Raw genomic sequence first — 19328 nt, forward strand, 5'->3', positions numbered from 1 at the left:
TGCGAATGGTTTACTCTAGAGCCAGTGTTTGGTTTGTCCGTTCTGGGCTACTGTAGAAACACGACGGCTCCGTAAAGAGGACCCGCTCCCTATGTAGATATAAACGACTCATTCTAAGCTAACAAAAACACAACAATTCTTATTTTCAGGTGATAATACACTAAAGAAAACATAATATTATATTCCATTTCTGCCAATAGATCCCCCTAAATGCTACACACTGTTCCTTTAAGTAAAAGTATGTAAGTATTATCAGCAAATTTGATTAAAGCATCAAAAGTAAACGTATTCCTTGTGCAGTAAAATGTTCCCTGTCAGTGTTTTACTTTTATAAATGACATTTTTGGATTAATATAACTGCTGAATTAATGTGTATGTTGCATTTTACTGCTGTAGATGTTTAAGGTTGTGCTAAATGTAACTACTACTGCTTTAATTGTAATAAAAAAAAGCGAAGTAAAGCTGTCAGATAAATGTAGTGGAGTAAAAAGCACAATATTTGCCTCTGAGTTTAAAGTTGCATGAAATGGAAAATACTCAAGTAAAGTACAAATCTGTACTTAAGTACAGTATTCAGCTACAGTACATTCCACATCATTTGATACTAATAATTCTGAAGCACATGTTTCTCCATGTATACAGACATAAATAAAAGAAACCAAGGGTTGGCTGTTAAATATAAATTCATCTAAAACGGTTATGTTACAGCTACAGCGGCTATACATAATTGATTGCTTTTTGAACGAACGGCGCAGACGTTTCCTAGCAACAGACAATGCCGGCCTGCTCCCTTCGTCGAATGAAATGATATGGACAGGATGTCCTTCCATTCAGGCAATTCAGAAGCCCTACTGTACTCCATTATACCTGCCTTCACAGAGAGTATTCATCCTTTTACATAAATAGAATTTGGTACAGGCCTTATCCTTTACTATACAGCTGCCTGCTGGGGTTCTTTCACAGGCACGTTAACTATTTATTTGTCTTGCATCACTTTCATATGTTTTTTATCCATAGACACCACCCACCTCTGCTTGTGTGTATGTCCTCTTTGCCAGCGGTTTGCCCGATAAGATGGTACTGGTTGAGTCTGGAGCCGTCCTCTGCAACCACCACCGACTTAGCAGCTCCCTGCATCCAAGTGTAGACCACCTCTGACACCGGATAGGCATCTGAGAGAGAGGAAGAGATAGAGGACTCAAAATTAGATTTTAACATGTTCATTTTTAATATACAAACAATCTAAAATGCAAGATAAACTACTCAGCAACACGTCACAGTTAGTTTGAACCCTGTTATCGCTCATATTATGTGCTGGGAGAGTCTTTCTAGCACTATTTGATTAGACCGCAGGCTTAAAGCCCAAAACAGAATTTCGCTTGCATGCTATGTGTGTGTGTGTGTGGGTGGATATTTGAGTGTATTTTTGTTTAAACCACACTTCTGGGTCAGAGGTGATCTCCCCTGTCGGGCAGGAACCAGACCAGAGTCAGATTAACCATAATGTGTTGCATCACACTTGATGAAAAACAAACTCTGAAGCCTCTCCTGCTAGTTCGTGTTTGAATGGCGTACAAACGCTGGACGGCGATCTATCATCTGCCCCCCGTTGAGGGCTGGAATAGGGAGAGATGAAAAGTCTAGCTCACACAGAGAGAGGGGGATTTGTCTCTAAAATGGCACGTTTGGTTGTTTTTATCAATCGTCTTTCAACCTGAGATCCAATCCGAGTGCACTATTTATTAGAAAAGAGATGTTTGAGGATCTAAAAAGCTATTAGTGATCATGTCTATTGACATAAGATTAGGAAAAATATTAAAGATCTTAAAAACACATTCCAAAAACAGAGAGGGGAAATTGGGAAAAGGAATTATCTGCTGAGAGGAAAAGAGGAGGGCTGCGTCTGCCCACTTACAGCACTCAATTTAATTTAATATTGATTTTATTATTTTGATGTTCTCTAAAGGCTGCAATTTCATAGCAGGGATAAAAAGTTGCTGGATGAATCGTGTTGAAAAAACTGTTCTGAAGGTGTGAAGTAGACAATTATGTACATGACATATCTATGAATAGAACACAGGGGAAGCCAAAAACCACATTAAAACATTAAATGTTTACAACTTATTTAACTGATTGTCACAAACACTAATAAAAGCCTTGGCTTGGCTTTGTATTACAGGGTTGTTTATTTCAGTCCAGTGGATAACATCTTAACTCGAGCATTTCCATTCTGGGCGCTCACTTGGCAGCTGCACGCTGCTGTACAATATATGTAGTGTTTAAATGTGGGCACTGTCAGGCCAAAGGCCAGGACCTTAATTGTAGGGTAGTTAGATTGCTATAAGGGATTATTGGGGAATTTCATTACGCAGAAGAAGAGCTAAAGACTTTGGCAGGCAAGGCAGTGCACCTGTGCCAAATTTTCAACAGGTCACGCTTAATGCTTTGCTGCTCCCGTCTTGTGCGCGAGGCAAAGGGAGCTACAACTCAGCCAAACTCATCACCGGCTATACAGTTAGCTCCACGCTCTCTGAGTGAAGCTGAATTTTAATGGAAATGAATGCAGGGGATTTCACAAACCCAAATGTGTTCTTCCTACAGTTACATGTAAATTAACATTCAGGGTGTCACACAGGTCAATATCAGGCCAGTATTACCACAGGGTCGCTACCTGAGCAGATTTCAACAATATGTAACGAGAGCTGGACAATCAAACGGGAAGCATATGATGGCCTGAAAGAGAAAACCAACAAGTTCTCCAATCTAAACAACTAAATTTGTTGCTTATCAGTGTCTTTCCACCAAGATGGTGACAGGAAACAACCAAGATGGCGACTGGCAAAAACCAAGATGGCGACTGGCAAAAACCAAGATGGCGACGGCTAAAAAAAACAAGATGGTGACGAGCAAAAATCCAAGATGGCGACGGCTAAAATCCAAGATGGCAACTGCCAAAAACGAAGATGGCGATGGCCTAAAAACCAAGATGGCAACAGCCAAAATCCAAGATGGTGATGGCCCAAAAACCAAGATGGCAACGGCCAAAATCCAAGATGGCGATGGCCTAAAAACCAAGATGGCGATGGCCAAAAACCAAGATGGCAACTGCCAAAATCCAAGATGGCGATGGCCCAAAAACCAAGATGGCAACGGCCAAAATCCAAGATGGCGACGAGCCAAAACCAAGATGGCGACGACCAAAAAAACAAGATGGCGATGGCCAAAAACCAAGATGGAAAAGGCCAAAAAAACTAAATGAGTTGCCTATCAGTGTCTTCCAAACCCAGGCAACTAAAGCTACTAAATTTCTTGAGGTTGGGAAAGTTAAAAAATAGATAAATATAACTTATGTAACATTAAAAGTGAAACATAGTGTTTGAATATACGAACAAGTACGTAAGATAATATCGTGTTTGCAAACAACTCATGAAGCCGACGTTCTGCTAGCGACAGGTGCCATTTGAGCTGGTAAAAATTGACAAAATTGTGCTGAGCGAGAATGGGAAACCTGACAGGCGTAGCAGCAGCAGCGACTAATGGAGTGGGGTTTGGAAAACAGTCAATTACTCCCACAACTGCAAAAGGTCACCTGTCAGGGAAGCATAAAACATAGGTTGTTAAACCAATGCTGTCATTTTCTTTTTGTGGTAAGAGCAGTCACGAGAAAGCCAACTCACGAGTTTGTAGCATTCATCCAACAAGAATTGGTGCCATGGTTTGGCTTTAGAGCAGCTTCAGCCCTCCCTTTGACCCTCTAAATCCTGAACTGCTGTTCGTTAAAGAGGAAATCCTTATCCTGAATCTGGTGGCTGCTGTGGATCGCAGACGTCTCTCTGCTGTTCATGAAAGCGTGTTTATTTATACGAGCAACCCAGACATTCATATCTTAGAATATGAAAGGCTCCAAGAAGGAGAGCAATCATAAAATGATTCACTACTACATATGTTCAGCGGGATCGTCGTGGGTTGAAGGCAAGACAAGCTGAGAGATGACTCATTAGAGCAGATTTGATTGTTTTCCCTTCAGGTTTTGTGCACCTCACATCATCATCTGCATGCTTATGCACTTACTCGGAGAACAAGCAGTTTCTAAACATCCGCCTGGCCAATGAAAAGCTCCACATGACAAGTCTTTTTTTTGGTCTAAGAGCCGTCGATTATGGTAATCATGAGGTAATTTCTGAGATAGTTATTGTCATTATGAGTTGGCTTCGACCTGCGGCCTTTTACTGACGCAGATTTGATACGATTGTCATGGATTTCCGTCACTTCACAGCTTTTGGCTTCCAATGCTTGCTGCAAAAACTAGTGCAAAGCTTCTCCGAAAGATATATTTTAGCTGCCATTTTTTTGTTTGTTTTAATAAAAAGAATTGCATTAAATTGAATTAAATGCTACACATCACTGAGCTCACCATTACCTGAATACTATTCCTCTAACTCCTCAGTGTATGTGAGAGCTGCATGGCTGAAGCCATCAGCTAAATTAGGATACAGATACTGTAGGCCAGAATAAGGGATTAGCTGCCCTTTACCTGGACCAACTTTAGAGCAGGCCCCTTGTGCTATTTATTGCACAATGAATCACTACTCTGTCACCAAAGAGTGGATACAAAGGAGCGATGGAAGATGGCCTTATGAGTGTGCACTTCAAGGCTATTATGACCTTCATAAATGAACTGGGCTTTAAACTCTGGTGTCCTTTTGACCATATAAAAATGATTAATTACACTCTGGTGTGGTAATCTACAAGCTGCACTTACTGCACTCTGTTACAGACAAAGACTGTACAGTATATAAGAAGTGGACGTAGTCACCGTGACGTCATCCACTGGTTTGTGGACTGCTGTTTTGAGTACAACCGAACACTAAAACGGAGCGTTTCAAACAGAGGGTGAAAACAGGTATATTCAGACAGACTGTATGAGAAAAATAAAGTGTTTTTTGAACATTAAAGCATGTAAACATGTTCTAGTAGAAACCCCAAATACAAATACAAACCTAAAAATGAGCATGATATGTGCCCTTTAAATCACATGTTTAAATATATTGAACTGAAAATCTTATGTATTGTACTCATTTCAATATAAATGTTAACAGTAGATGGACAGACAGGCACGTAGCAGAACAGAGATACATTTAGTTATCTGTTTAGTAAGGGATAATGTACAGTGAGCCAGTCATTGTTGTGAAATAAACCCCGACAGGGTGATGCTGCAACTCGACACGGAGCCCTGAAGGGGTTTATTTCACAACAATGACCCGCTTGCTGTACATTATCGTGCTTAATGTACAACTACTTACTTGAGAAATCAATAATTTGACACAAAAACGGTCCTCCAGAGTCCGACATCAGAACTGTGCCCATAGCAACGGTCGGTTATACATAGCAACGGTCTGATATGAAGAAATAACAGACCGTAGAACGCCCTGATTGACCAATCAAAATCGAGTATTCAGCAAAGCCGTGTAATAAAACTGACATCGCGTGTGTAGTATCATATCAATGATATCTGGGGTAAAATAATCAGCCTAAAATGAAGACATTATACCTTTTTAAGTGTTACGCAGTTTGCTGGCCAGCCTGAAAAACCCCTTTAACTCCTTTAACCTTCACTGCTTCTGTAGTGATGCTTTCTGCCTTTGTAGGGCAGTACTGAATGATCAAATCATGACATTTTGAACTAGAGTGGCACTCGAGAAAAAGCCAACCCGCTCCAAAATTTAGTGGGTTATTCCTTGGCCTGTGCTACATCCTTCCACCAAGTTTCATGAAAATGGGACCATTAGTTTCCCCCGTAACCCTGCTGAGAAACAGACAATCAAACCAACAAAGCGAACAGAAAAGGAGGAGGGGATGGAGAGATTTGGTGGCTTTTTTTTTTTTTTTTTTTTTTTTTTTACATGAGGGATTAATTTTGCTCATTTTTCATTACACCGGATGTTGTCTCTTTTCATCCCCCACTGATGTACAATAGTAAACAGTGGATACAGTCAAAATACTGTTTAGTGTTGTCGCAGATTACTGGACTAAAACAATGTTTGTGTTTTGTTCATTTTAAGAAAAAGGGATTGCAGTCTTTTTTTTAATTTCCTTTTTGCAGGTTTAACTATCACGTTGTAGTCGTGGTAGTGGATTTTGCTGCAGTGGGATGTGGAGGTTTTAATATGTACGGCGTAATGCCACCTGAGGACAGAGGCTAAATCGCGAGGCGGTCAGGTCAGACTGAGAGGTTGCACTCGTTCACGGCGCTACAGACAACGAAAGGAAAGATACTCTCCCTATTAGGACGCTTCACCTTGTAAAACTGCAGTGTCACCTTCGACACATTATTCCTATTATACACTTACACCTCTCACCTGCAGGGTATCGCAGCGGGGGGCGATTAGGTCAGACTTTGCCCTGGGAAGGCCCAACAGCTCCTTACGCTGTAATCGGATTGCCGTCAAATGTGCTTCCCTTACATAGTGAGTGTGGGTGGACCGCGTCTCGCAGCAATCTGGGGATAAGAGCCTCATCCTTTTAGCCCAAGAGGCTCCCAAGGTGTGGCATTTGGCCAGATCTTTCTTTAAATACCCCCCCGGCCACTCAAGTTTCTATACATGTCGTCGCTGGTAAGACACAGAGAGCAGCCGTCGTGTTAAGAAGGCATTGGGGAGAACTGCTCTTATCATTGGCCTGATTAAGTGTTGGAGAACATTCACTAATCTCTTCACTCAGTGACCTCTATCAACGTTAGCTGCAAGAGAGGACCATGAATATCTGTCAAATCAGCACTTTACCGTTACGCAGGAAGTTTAAAATCCCTTTGCAATGCATTCTGGGTGACTTAAATTGACTGTGACTGATACTGTAAAACAAACAAGTGAGTTGACCCAGGTCTTAATCCTCTCGGGTAGGTCTTACGTCTTTGCTTACTACACAAATAAATACATACATTTCAAAATAAACATAAGATAAAAAATAAATAAATAAATAAATACAAACAAATAAATAAAAATAATTAAATAAAAAACGAAATAAATGCATAAATAAATGCATGACTAAGAAAATAAATGCATAAATAAATATATAAATAAAAAATAAATGCAAACAAATTACAATTAAATGTAAAAAATAATAATAATAAATAAATAAAAGGGAAAATTAAACAGAAAAGTATATAAATAAGATTAATTAATACAAAGATGAATAAATAAAGAAGCAAATTAAAACAGAAATATCAATTTATGGCACATTTTATCAATTCATTAATGGCTACATTTATTTTTTGTTTTATTTTTGCTATATTTAATGACATATTTAATTATTTATTTATTTATCGAGTCACTTATTTATACATTAATTATTTTTTTTATTTTGGGAGGTTCCGTCCTCTATAGATCTCAGTCAGTGTACATGTATATCTTCTTAAACTCACGCTTTTTGTGGCTTAAAACTTAAAATAACACAAAAATATAACACAGTTTTCCTCTTATTATACATATAAGTTGAATTCATAAGCAATAAAACACACCATCAGTGCACTCAGACTCACTTTGCTGACTTTACTACACTTGTGCTGCTGTTACAACAGCTTAGCTACATGCTTTAAGAGTCAGCAATCTCCAGTAGATAATGACTCCTCAACTGCAGCATCAATTAGCCAAAACAATTATCCCTTATTGTTCTCTAAATTTAGATTTTGTGCATAACTTATTGGACTCACAATAGCTGGGATTAGCATATAGTGAAGAGCAAGATAAATGTAAAAGTAGACATTCAGAGATTGTACAGTACTCACAGCTGCCGAACTTGAGAGGGCAGGCGTGTGCATCCATGGGGAAATCCTCCAGCTGCATGGGGCATTCTGCTGATATGGTCAGTCTAAAGGAGAAACACATGTAATACACCCATTATCCATGTAGCACAGTCTTACTTTGGCAGTTTGAACACTTAATTGGGGGTCTTATACAGAACACTGTATAATTAGCTCCAGTTGCTGAATCACTACAATTACAGGGTACCAAAAACAATTAGAAGGAAGGTCGCAGCTTTGCCATCTCTGCAATTAAATAAACTAAAGAAGGACGTAAGCTAAGGAGAGAGGTACAATGTACAGTACTGTTTGTAAGTGCAGTATTTCCCCTCCCTCAGCAACACCAGTATTACAGTGGCAATGCTACCATCTGGTGGTCACAGAGCTTCTGTGTTATTTGTCTCTCCATAAAAGATGGGGAATCTTTTCTAAATGACCCTCGGGACAGCCTCTTATGTGAGTCATTTTTGTTCTAAATATGAATATTACACAATCTTATCTCCTCATGGACACCATTTGAATTGCTAAGGACTTGAGGTGAAGTCTATCCCCTTCTTCGTTTAGATTTAGTCAATCACATATACGTTTTTAAATCTAATTTTCTGCCAGTCATTCGCAACATGTTCTTATCATTTTAGCTCCCGTCTCTCTCACCGTCCTGAAAGAACGGCAACATTAAAGTCAATTAGGCGTACAAATCAAGCTTACACACTTCATAATACTTGTTTTTTTTGTTTTAGCTATCTGCCCTAGATTGAATCAAGTCCCTCTGGGTATTGTTGCACATTGCATGATGATAAACAGTAATAGAGTGATATGTTGATGTCGATTCACTGAACTTAAAGAGGACCTATTATGCTCATTTTCAGCATACTTATATTGGCTATACGTATTTTGGGTTTCTACTCGGGCTACTCTTTATCTGCTCAAAATGTACTTTAAAGGGAGATTTTTCAAGTATTTAATACTCTTATCAACATGGGAGTGGAAAAATATGCTGCTTTACGCAAATGTATGTATATATTTATTATTGTAAATCAATTAACAACACAAAACAATGACAAATTGTGGGCATGTCTGTAAAGGGGAGACTTGTGGGTACCCATAGAATCCATTTTCATTCACATATCTGGAGGTCAGAGGTCAAGGGACCCCTTTGAAAATGGCCATGACAGTTTTTCATCGCAAAAATGTAGCACAGGTTTGGAGCGTTATTTAACCTCCTTTGAGACAAGCTAGTGTGACATAGGGTTTCTACAACCTAATAATCTCAAGTTGTGTTAATGCGTTAAAGAAATTAGCATTATCGCATTATTATAGCATTCATTTTGACACCCCTAGTTTCTACTAGAACATGTTTACATGCTTTAATGTTCAAAAAACGCTTTATTTTTCTCATACTGGCTGATTGGTCAGCTGGCCCACTCTGTTGTGATTGGTCAACCAAACCAAACTCTTCGGACTCCGCTCCAGCTCCGCTCTAACTAGCTTTGTTTTAGGGCGAGCCAAACTAGCTGATAGGCAGGTATTATGCAAATATGATACTTGGTGACATCACCATGGTACAGAAGGAAAGCAGGACTTCAAGCGAGGCGTTTCAGGCAGTTCAGTAGCAGTGTTTCTCCCTTTGGCGTGGACTTTGGGCTTTGTAACTTTGCAGAACTTTTACAAGCACAAAAAACTATATAACACAATGAAGGAAAGGGGAAAAAAGCATAATAGGTCCTCCTTAATGGGGATGGATGAAGGGGAATTAAGTGGTGTAGCAACCCATGCACAAAAACACATGTTTATTACATTAAAGGTTCCTCCAGCATTGTGTTTTCTGCTCTAAGCATTCAGGCATATGAGCAACGTCGACATTAGCTACAGTATAAGGTTAATTATTTTTCCTTCACTGATCTGCGTTATGATCTTAATGACAACTGTGTCACCAAGATGTGGCAAAATCCTCTTGGGTCGTGTTTTTTTTATGCCCCAAAAAATCTCCCGCATGTACGTATCTACCGCAGGGAGGTTTCCCCAATTATATCATTAAAGCGAGCGAAGCATAGCAAAGTGGGATAAGAGGCCACCTCTGGTCCCCACGGAGTTGACTGTTTTGGGACTCAGCTTGCTTTCCACATCAGCGCAGGATTACCCAATTGCATTATTGTGTGTAAAACAGCTGAAGGATTTGTGTATGGAGGAGAGGGAAGAGTGTCTTTGGGATAAATAAATGAGAACATGGCTGTTGGCGATTATACCATGTTCTAATTATTCATGTGGCCTTGCTCCGTTAGCAGGGATGCCTGTAAAGATTTTAATTTGGTGTGTGCCAGTTCCTTTAAAATCCCAATGCAGCTATAATTTAAATATCAGGGGTAAAATAGAAGCTCGGATAAGCCCCGTGATTCTGTTCGGCCGGTGTGGACTGAGTGGAGAGCAGTGCATCACCCCAGAAACAGACCAGCGTACGCACCTTCACACCTGTGGGAAATCTAAAGTTTCCAATACGCCTGACCTTGCAGAAAAGTCCAGAACTTGGACGACAGGACAAAGCGGGAAAAGGGCTGAGTCCAGGAGCTTTATGCTGTATTAACCACTGAGCCACCATGCTGCACCATCTGTCTTTTCACACTAACAAGCACTTTCTATTTGGCCATTTTTGCCCTTTTTTTTATTTGCCAGTGTCGAGGTAGAGACTGGAAATGAGGGAGAGTGAAGGGTACGACATGCAACAAAGGTCCTGGAATCAAACCCGGGACCTTGCAGTCAGTGCTGTTAATTTATTACATATTACTAGATACTTTTATTTGAAATTAATAAGTTACTGTATAGTATTACTGTCTGTGTAGAGCAGTGGATCTCAAAGTGACAGCCAAAAAGATGTTTATTCAAGTGTGCTATTAGTATACGTCGTTTAAACTTAAAATAAGAGAGTATGCTTTCAGTTTACTTTTTATGTACTTATCAGAGATATACTTAACAAAATTATACTTAAGTAGACTTGGCTTCTACTGACAAGTATACAGAAAAGTCTAAGTAGACTTGGCTTCTACTGACAAGTATACAGAAAAGTCTAAGTATACTTGGCTTCTACTGACAAGTATACAGAAAAGTCTACTTGGCTTATACTAACAAGTATACAGAAAAATCTAAGTATACTTGGCTTCTACTGACAAGTATACAGAAAAGTCTACTTGGCTTATAATAACAAGTATACAGAAAAGTCTACTTGGCTTATCCTGACAAGTATACAGAAAAGTCTACTTGGCTTATACTGACAAGTATACAGAAAAGTCCAAGTATACTTGGCTTCTACTGACAAGTATACAGAAAAGTCCAAGTATACTTGGCTTCTACTGACAAGTATACAGAAAAGTCCAAGTATACCCGAAGAGGACCCGCTCCCTATGTACTGTAGATATAAACGGCTCATTCTAAGGTAACGAAACCACAACAATTCGTAGTTTCAGGTGATTATACACTAAAGAAAACATACTTATTAATATTATATTCCATTTCTGCCAATAGATCCCCCTAAATACTACACACTGTTCCTTTAAAACACGAGAAAAATAAGGAACTGTCATTATAATTCACACAAATTGTCAGTATGGTAGCAAATGACTACACAGAAGAACACCAGTCTAAAGGCAACGCTAGGAGCATCAATGAGAATGGCAACTCAACTGTACCTAATGATAATGGTGTGTAATGCACTCACTCCGAGGTTTCAAGCAGCAGATAAAGCTGTATACGTTGCAAGCTATCTGCTATAATGGGGCGCCATCAGGCTCCGTGTGCATTAAGCTGGCGGAGGGGTTGTGAAAAGGGGCATTTTATACTGTAAATTATCCACGGAGACAAATGCATAGAAATTTCACTCCATAAAAAAATGCCCGCTCCTCCTCGGAGTAATGCTTTTCAAATGACAGGAGGGAATTGACACCCATGCGTGATGTGGAAATGGTGTGAGAGAGGATGTTTGATATGTGACATGGCAGTATGTCTGCTCACTAGTGTGGATTGTACAGGTTTTAAGAGCAGGTTCTGTATAAAATGTGCATCTGCTTACAGTACCCATACGTGTTTCTGTGGGTATCATTGAGTAAACTGACGACCCCTGACTAAGTGACATTTCATGGATATTTCATATTATATTTAATGCATAACAATAACAGTACAGAACAGCTGATATGCTGTACAATTGACCTCAATAGTGAACGCAATAACTGCAGAAAGTTTGTGCAAAAACGAGCGATTTGGATGAATTTTGAGCTGTGAATATTTCATCAGAAATGAGTTTTCCTGCTATTTTTAGGAACTTTTAATACAAATCTCTGTCTGTGTTATGTATATCTTTTATTTCTAACAATCATACAGACTTTATAGGCTTCATTTTTGATAAATACAGTGTTTTCATCTCCCTGATGTAAGGCCATTGTTCTATTAGCTCTTCTGCTGTTTTAACCGTATACATATTTTATATTAGGTCATTCAATGTTAACGCGATAATAACGCAAATTTGTTTTATCAGCACACATTTTTTCTTAAACGCAATCTATATCTTGGAGGTTGTAGCGGGCTCAGTTTTAAAGCGAGAGTGGCATACCAGCTTGTCGTGAAGGGGGTTAAATAACGCTACATTTTGTAGAGGAAAAACTGGCATGGTCATCTTTAAAGAGGTCCCTTGACCTCTGACCTCCAGATATGTGAATGAAAATGGGTTCTATGGGTACCCACGAGTCTCTCCTTTACAGACATGCCCACTTTATGATAATCACATGCAGTTTGGGGGCAAGTCATAGTCAAGTCAGCACACTGACACACTGACAGCTGTTGAGTTTGCCATGTTATGATTTGAGCATATTTTTTTATGCTAAATGCAGTACCTGTGAGGGTTTCTTGATAATATCTGTCATTGTTTTGTGTTGTTAATTGATTTCTAATAATAAATATATACATATGTTTGCATAAAGCAGCATTTTTGTCCACCCCCATGTTGATAAGAGTATTAAATACTTGACAATTCTCCCTTTAAGGTACATTTTGAACAGATAAAAAACGTGTGATTAATTTATGATTAATTAGCCCTAGGTTATACCTTATAATAATCCAAACTTGAAAAAAAACAAAACAATTGTTTTTAAAATAAATTAATGAAATGCTGAGATTTAGGCCAACCTTTTTTTTTGTTGTCTTACACCTTAAAAATTAAGAAAGCCTTGTGACCCCCTGTGAAGCTTTGGAGAACCCTATCGGGGGATGGGACCGCCAGTTTGGGAACCAGTGACCTACTGTACATCAGAGTAAATAATGTATATAACTACATTTAAGAAATTGGGAAGATTTTCCTCTAAATAATCAACTTTTTCCTCATTCTCGTGACAACAATCTGAATAACATATAGTGCAAATAACCATAAAGAGAAACAAAAAAAAGCTGTTGTTGAGTTAACCTGCAAGTAACCCAGATGGCCTGCGTGTATGTGTGTGTTAGTGTGCAGGAAATAAAACCACTACTGCCTGTGGTTAAGCTCCGCCGGTAATGACGAGCGCAGTACTGTAACAATTAAAACGATTAAAAGTAACCTACTGCTGCTTCATTTCAACTGTGGCAGAGAATCTGACGCAGATTATCAAAGCTCTCTCCATCTCTCTCTCTCTCTCTTTCTCAGATATACATTTTTGCTTTCAGACATAAACACATGCATGCATAGATTTCCATAAAATGACACATATGGAAATGAACGCACATTCACGCAATCCCCTCGCTCCTTAAGCCTCGAGGTCAAAGTTGAGCGTCACTATAACTGATTAGTGCAGAAGACTCGACACCCGCATGTGTGTGTGTTGGATGACAAAGAGGCGACTATAAGTACGCACTTCTTTACATATGTATATCTACTGTATATATGTCAGGGTGGTGGTTGCATTATGGATAATCTGCCCTCCATCCAGCATTATTCTCCCTGTGGGTGGCTCTGGTATCAGATAGAGTGCTCTCATCCGTGATACAGTCACTCTTAAGTCCTGCGGCCGCAGTAACTCCTGAGGATAAGCACAGAATTATTCTAATTCTCTGGTGCAAAGGTCACGGGGAGTCCTGGCGCTTACACTGCTAAACAAAAACAACTATTTTGTACGTCACTTTCCTCTATATTTTAAGCTTTTTAAGTCTGTAAATACTGGTGGTTTCATTTAGAGTGATCACCATCTGGTTGTTGGCCGGTCTCTCTATTGTATCACTACATTACTGCCAAAAACTATAGTTCACAATGAGGCTGCTTTTCATAATGGATGATCTCCCTCTCCGGTTTGCTCTCAACACCCTACTTTTAAAGAGACACTTCACTCTGATATTCGTATATCTCAGGAAAAGGATACAATAATATAAAGCTTATTTACTGGGCTGCAAATCAAGTGCATGGGATTGGCCACTGGGTGACACTGTTCTCCTACAGTCTGTCTCACTTTCACTTCTCTCTGAGCTCAGAGCTGTATTGTGCATCATGTTGGCCTTGCTGGCTTGGTTTTTTTTTCTTCATTATCATATAATCTTAAAAACCTTCCCTTCTCTAACCTCTTATAAAAGAGGTGGGCGGTGTCCTCCACTCATTTAACAGTTTTCGAGACTCAATACCAGCATAGAAACACCGCGCCTTGAACCTCAGTGCTGTGCAGACTATCTCTCTATGGTTGGCAGCATATTGGAAATGAATAAAAATCTTTAAATGCCACCAACCTTGGACACCGAAGGGTTTTATGATTATTCATAGCTCATTATTCAGTGTTTTGAAAATGTGTTGAATAAATCACGTCAGAGTCGGAGAAACGTGTGTTTGAACCGAGGGGTGGGAATCACCAGAGGCCGCACGATACGATATTATCACGATACTTAAGTCACGATACGATATCTTATTGTGATTTTATTGAGTATTGCGATAAGATATATTGCGATTTATTATCTTTTTTTCAACTGCAAATTATGCAGTTTGTCACCATCAGAGTTTTCATTCACAAATCTTGAAGTCAGAGGTCAAGGGATCCCTTTGAAAATGGCCATGCCAGTTTTTCCTCACCAATTTAGCGTAACTTTGGAACGTTATTTAGCGTTCTTCCGGACAAGCAAACATGACTTGGTTGGTACCGATCGATTCCTTAGGTCTTTTAGTTTCATATAATACCAGTATCATCATGCTTGCTTTAAGACTGAGCCCGCTACGACCTCTGAAAGACAGAATAGCGACCGGGCCTTTCACTATAGAAGTAAACTCAATGTGAGTGAGACTCATAAGAGTGACTATTCTGATTATAGGTTTCTCTTCCTCCATCGTTATCTCCTCCTCATATGTAGTTGACAACTACAGAATTCTGGTCTTAATCATATCTAACAACCAAAATCTTTTCAGATGGAGGTCCCTGAAGCGAAATCTTATCAAATGGACCCCCATTTTGAGTCCTTGACACACAAAAAAGGTTGAGAACCACTGGTTTATATAATAAAAGATCAATACTTGATACTTGATATTGTCACCCAAAATATCCCGATACTATGCTGTATCGATTTTCCCCTCCATCCCCTTGAGCCTACCTCATTGTGTAAAGCAAGGTGCCGTCATCCTGGAGCCTCAGCAGCTTGTTGGGCGTGGTCATGTTATGAGCGATAGACTTCTTGCCGTTGAGGAAGAAGGTGTCGGGGGTCCAGATGTTGCTGGCCAGCAGGTTGTTCAACGGCAGCATCTCCATGGGCCCTTTGAAGCACAGACGCTCGTCCTTCCAGCTCTGACGGAAGAACACGTCTATGGTGTATTCCTGAGAGCAAAAAGAGAAAGGTTCAACTGGAAAAGGCGAGCCCCAGAAATAGTGGAAACTGTTTGGACCCAGAAGTGTGATGTTTACCATCCTGTCTGCTCTCTGATCATTACATACCAAAACATGCTGAAGGGATGCCAAAGGCAAAAGATCTTCCTCTGGATCACTGCGTCTATTCCACTCTCAACTTTCACAGTACCATTTCGTCTGGTGTGTATTTACCCACAACAAGAATTTAAAGTTATATAGAGCCTCAGTTTCTGTTGCAGCATCATTTTCTGCCGAAAAATAAAGCGTTTTTTTAACTTTAAAGCATGTAAACATGTTCTAGCAGAAACACAAAATACAAGTAAGCACCTAAAGATGAGCATAATAGGTCCTCTTTCATTTTCTTCTTTGCTTTGCACAAAATGTGCCAACATCGTGCTTCGCTATGACAGCAGCTCCTCCTTAATGCCTTCATAAGCCCACTAAGATTTTGCAGATATGGTGAGCAAACATTGCAGAAATCGTTCATGAATTTGCTCGTGCGTGAAATATTGACAAGCTTCAAGCTCAAAAAAAAAAAAAAAAGCAAATGAGGGAGAAACATATGCTCCTTCCCACAGAATAATGACGCTGTTAGCAGGCCGACATGGAAGCTTTTATGGACCGCAAAACCATTCAAGTCTCTTGCCACATTTCATTAATCAATCGCGCGCCCCCTTGTCAATACCTTTTTCAAGTCAATTATAGGAAAGTGGCAACTGCTGTGTCAAAGTGTGCCAGGGATATAGCAGGGTGTAATAGAGGATTTAATGAAAGAGGGGATTTAATGCATACTGCTATCCAAGTGGAACCTTATAGTTCATAAGAGAATGGATTAATAAAGGGATGAACGAGTGGGAATGAGGCAGCCACATCACATTAAATCTCACATGTTTAAGTCATTCATTTGGTGTCATTTACAAGAAACTTATAGGACCTGAGTGTACTTCTAGGGGACAGCAGTGAAATGTAAATACGATCTAAAAATACCTACAGTAGCCTTGGTGGGCTATGTGTGTGTGTGTGTGTGTTTGTCCAGCTCAGCCAATCTCTCTCTGTGTATCTACGGCGTTTGCTGCAGATGAACTCACCATCTCCGTGTCCGACACCGGGCCGAAGCTGGTGACGAAAATATTCGTCTGGATCTCGGTGACGTTCTCTGTGGAGAGAGCACAGGTGAGAATGGTTGAGGTCGTGAAAAGGCAGTGAAAAGGATCATCTAACTGTAGCAGTATAGAACCAATATCTGGGTTTATTAGCCATCCGCGAGTCTTCGCCTGATATTTGGGACGTTATTCCCTGACCACAACCACAGAGAATGTCTGCCCACAGCTCAGTGGACACAACTAACGATCAGTTTCATCATCGATTAATCCGCAGATTAACTTTTAAAATGAATCGTTTAGTCTATAATATGGTCTTCAACAGTCCAAAACCCAAAGATATTCAATTTACAATGATGTAAAAAAGAAAAAAACAGCTAAACTTTACATCAGAGAAGCACAGAAAAGTCTTGAAATGAATGTTTTGTTTATTTCTGTGGAAGATATCTGACGTTTGGTTCCCACTTCTAACAAGGCTTGTGAGCCAATAGTAAAACAACACTAGTATCACGTGGTATCTCTGGGTCGTCAGTTAGTGTGGGAAAAACAAATAAATTGCTGAGTTTGACGTTAAATGCCTGGCAATGACTTGTTGTGAAGTAAATGCAATGGAACGGGGGAGGGAGAATGCGACATCTAGTGGCTGAATGTCATCAATAGCACCTTTAAAAAATGACTTAATCGATTAACAAAATAGTTTCCAATTAATTTTCTGTCAATCCACTAATGTACTAATAGTCGCAGCTCTTATTTCAGAGGAACAACTGGTTGCTTATAACTTAGGGGCGTGCAAATGGTCGAGTCTAAAGATGTCGGCATATTAAAAACCTGCATCAGTTGAATGGCAGCGACAGAATAAACTCGTCAGTGTTCATATGAATCTACACATTTTCCCTCGCGGTGCGTTTCTTCCGACGATGACGTGAAAAAGGTAGCGCATTACTTCTGTCATTTGTACCGGCAAAGCCGACAAAAATCTCTCGCTATGCATATAAATTTGGTCCTGGGCGAGCCAGGGATTGGCCGCGCCGTGGAGAGCAGCTTGTTGAATGCTGAATGAAGGCCTGGTATGTATTTATAGGCCCTCTTGTCAAGGGTAGCAACCGTTACCAGGATGTGAGAGCAGGCTTTTTGCCATGACACATCAGACATTTAAAAAGCCTAGTTTCTTCCCACTGTGGGACACGTATGTGCATGGGAAACTAACTGAAACGGGGAGCAATGGCGTGAGGACAGAATAAAGAGCTGTGGGATAAACGCAGGCCATTAGAGAAGGAGGAGGTATGGATGGCGATAAATGAAGAAAAGCTGTTATTTCAGTGGCCCCTTAGAAAGAAAAAAGAAATCTCCATCTCTGAATGGCAAGCTCTCAAGGTTATCTCCTGTTGCCAGGGTGAGGAGCGTGAATAAAACACCACTGAATTCAGGCTGTGTTGAAGGAAGGCGGCTTGATTGATTTACTCTCCTGGCCGTGGCGGCGAACAAGAAAAAGACCGCATGATCCTCAGCCACGGATCAGGAGGAAACGTGCAGCGTCTGACAACATGAGGGTGTTCACCTTAGCTGACAGGGGAGCACAATGCTGCACAGTTTTCTACCCTTGTTAGTCTCACAGCAATTTCCCATGAATCAGTGCGTGAAATCGTACACACTAGACGACAATCAAGCCGCTTTTGGGCCGACAACGGTCAGCAAAGCCCCGGTTTTTTGATGATTATCATTCCAGATATTCCTGTCGTGTGGGTATGTTAAGACGTTTTTTTACATCCTCCAATCGGCGCGGAAGTCAATTAAAAATTGAAATTAAAATCTGATATCCTGTTGTGTGTTGGGAACCCTGAGGACAGCCTATTTGGAACCAAACTGATTGAAGCAGAAAGACAACAACCGCTGCATGGCGGTTAATGCATGAGCTAATGCAAAAGGCGAAGCATAAAGTAGTAGTGAAATGAGCTCAGAAATGGAGGAGCAACTTGTTCATTTGTGGCAACAACACAAGTGTTTATTTAACGTGTCTCAATGACTTCATGCATTATTTTTCTTTTTAGTGGGGACTCTTGTTCATGAATGAATCTGTCAGTGTGTGGTGTGCTGTTTTCATCACACTATAGGAACAAAACTGTTCGATTTATAATAACGTGTCGTCACATTTTTTACATCTGTTAAGATTTGAAAGGTCTTTTAGCGTGGGCCAGCCTTTAGCGGGTTAGTTCAGCATGCATGGAGGCTCCACTGTGGCATTGTGATATTAGATAATGTGTTGTTTTCAAATAAAAGGCTCTTAATGGTGCTTTAATGAGAAATTAATAAGCAAACCTCCAAGCCCCGGCCGGAGCCTGTTGTCATAACCATCCAGGAGCCCGTCCAGGATCCTGGTGAAAACTGTGCTGTTGTCGTTGGCGGCCGCCTCCTTCTGAGCCTCTGAGGACGTCAGGCAGACGCTAGGAGAGGAAATAAGGGAGCGAGAGTTAAGATACTCGTCCTGATGAAACTGCAGGACGTCAAACATGACACGGTTATTGTGATTAATTAGCCAGCCGCATCAAGGACGGGCTTGTTGTGATTAATTATTGAACATAAGCGCTGCTTACAACTACCAGT

At 40.1% G+C, this 19328-nt stretch overlaps 2 protein-coding genes across 3 annotated transcripts in view; one reads left to right on the top strand and one right to left on the bottom strand.

Moving 5' to 3' along the window:
* The window catches only part of LOC119483532 (gamma-aminobutyric acid receptor subunit alpha-5-like), a 34012-nt gene that overhangs the window by 13221 nt on the left and 1463 nt on the right, over positions 1–19328 (bottom strand). Inside the window, exons 3-7 of the mRNA XM_037761745.1 lie at positions 19044–19168; positions 16716–16783; positions 15377–15597; positions 7784–7866; positions 1029–1172 (exon numbers count right to left, since the gene is read on the bottom strand). Coding sequence (XP_037617673.1) covers positions 1029–1172; positions 7784–7866; positions 15377–15597; positions 16716–16783; positions 19044–19168 — 641 coding nt within the window. The remainder of the gene's footprint in view (positions 1–1028; positions 1173–7783; positions 7867–15376; positions 15598–16715; positions 16784–19043; positions 19169–19328) is intronic.
* LOC119483524 (gamma-aminobutyric acid receptor subunit beta-3-like) overlaps positions 1–19328 on the top strand; it is a 73680-nt gene that overhangs the window by 4770 nt on the left and 49582 nt on the right. The gene's annotated exons all lie outside the window — the stretch shown is intronic.

The sequence above is a fragment of the Sebastes umbrosus genome, chromosome 24 (assembly GCF_015220745.1).
Source record: "Sebastes umbrosus isolate fSebUmb1 chromosome 24, fSebUmb1.pri, whole genome shotgun sequence".
NCBI lineage: Eukaryota > Metazoa > Chordata > Actinopteri > Perciformes > Sebastidae > Sebastes > Sebastes umbrosus.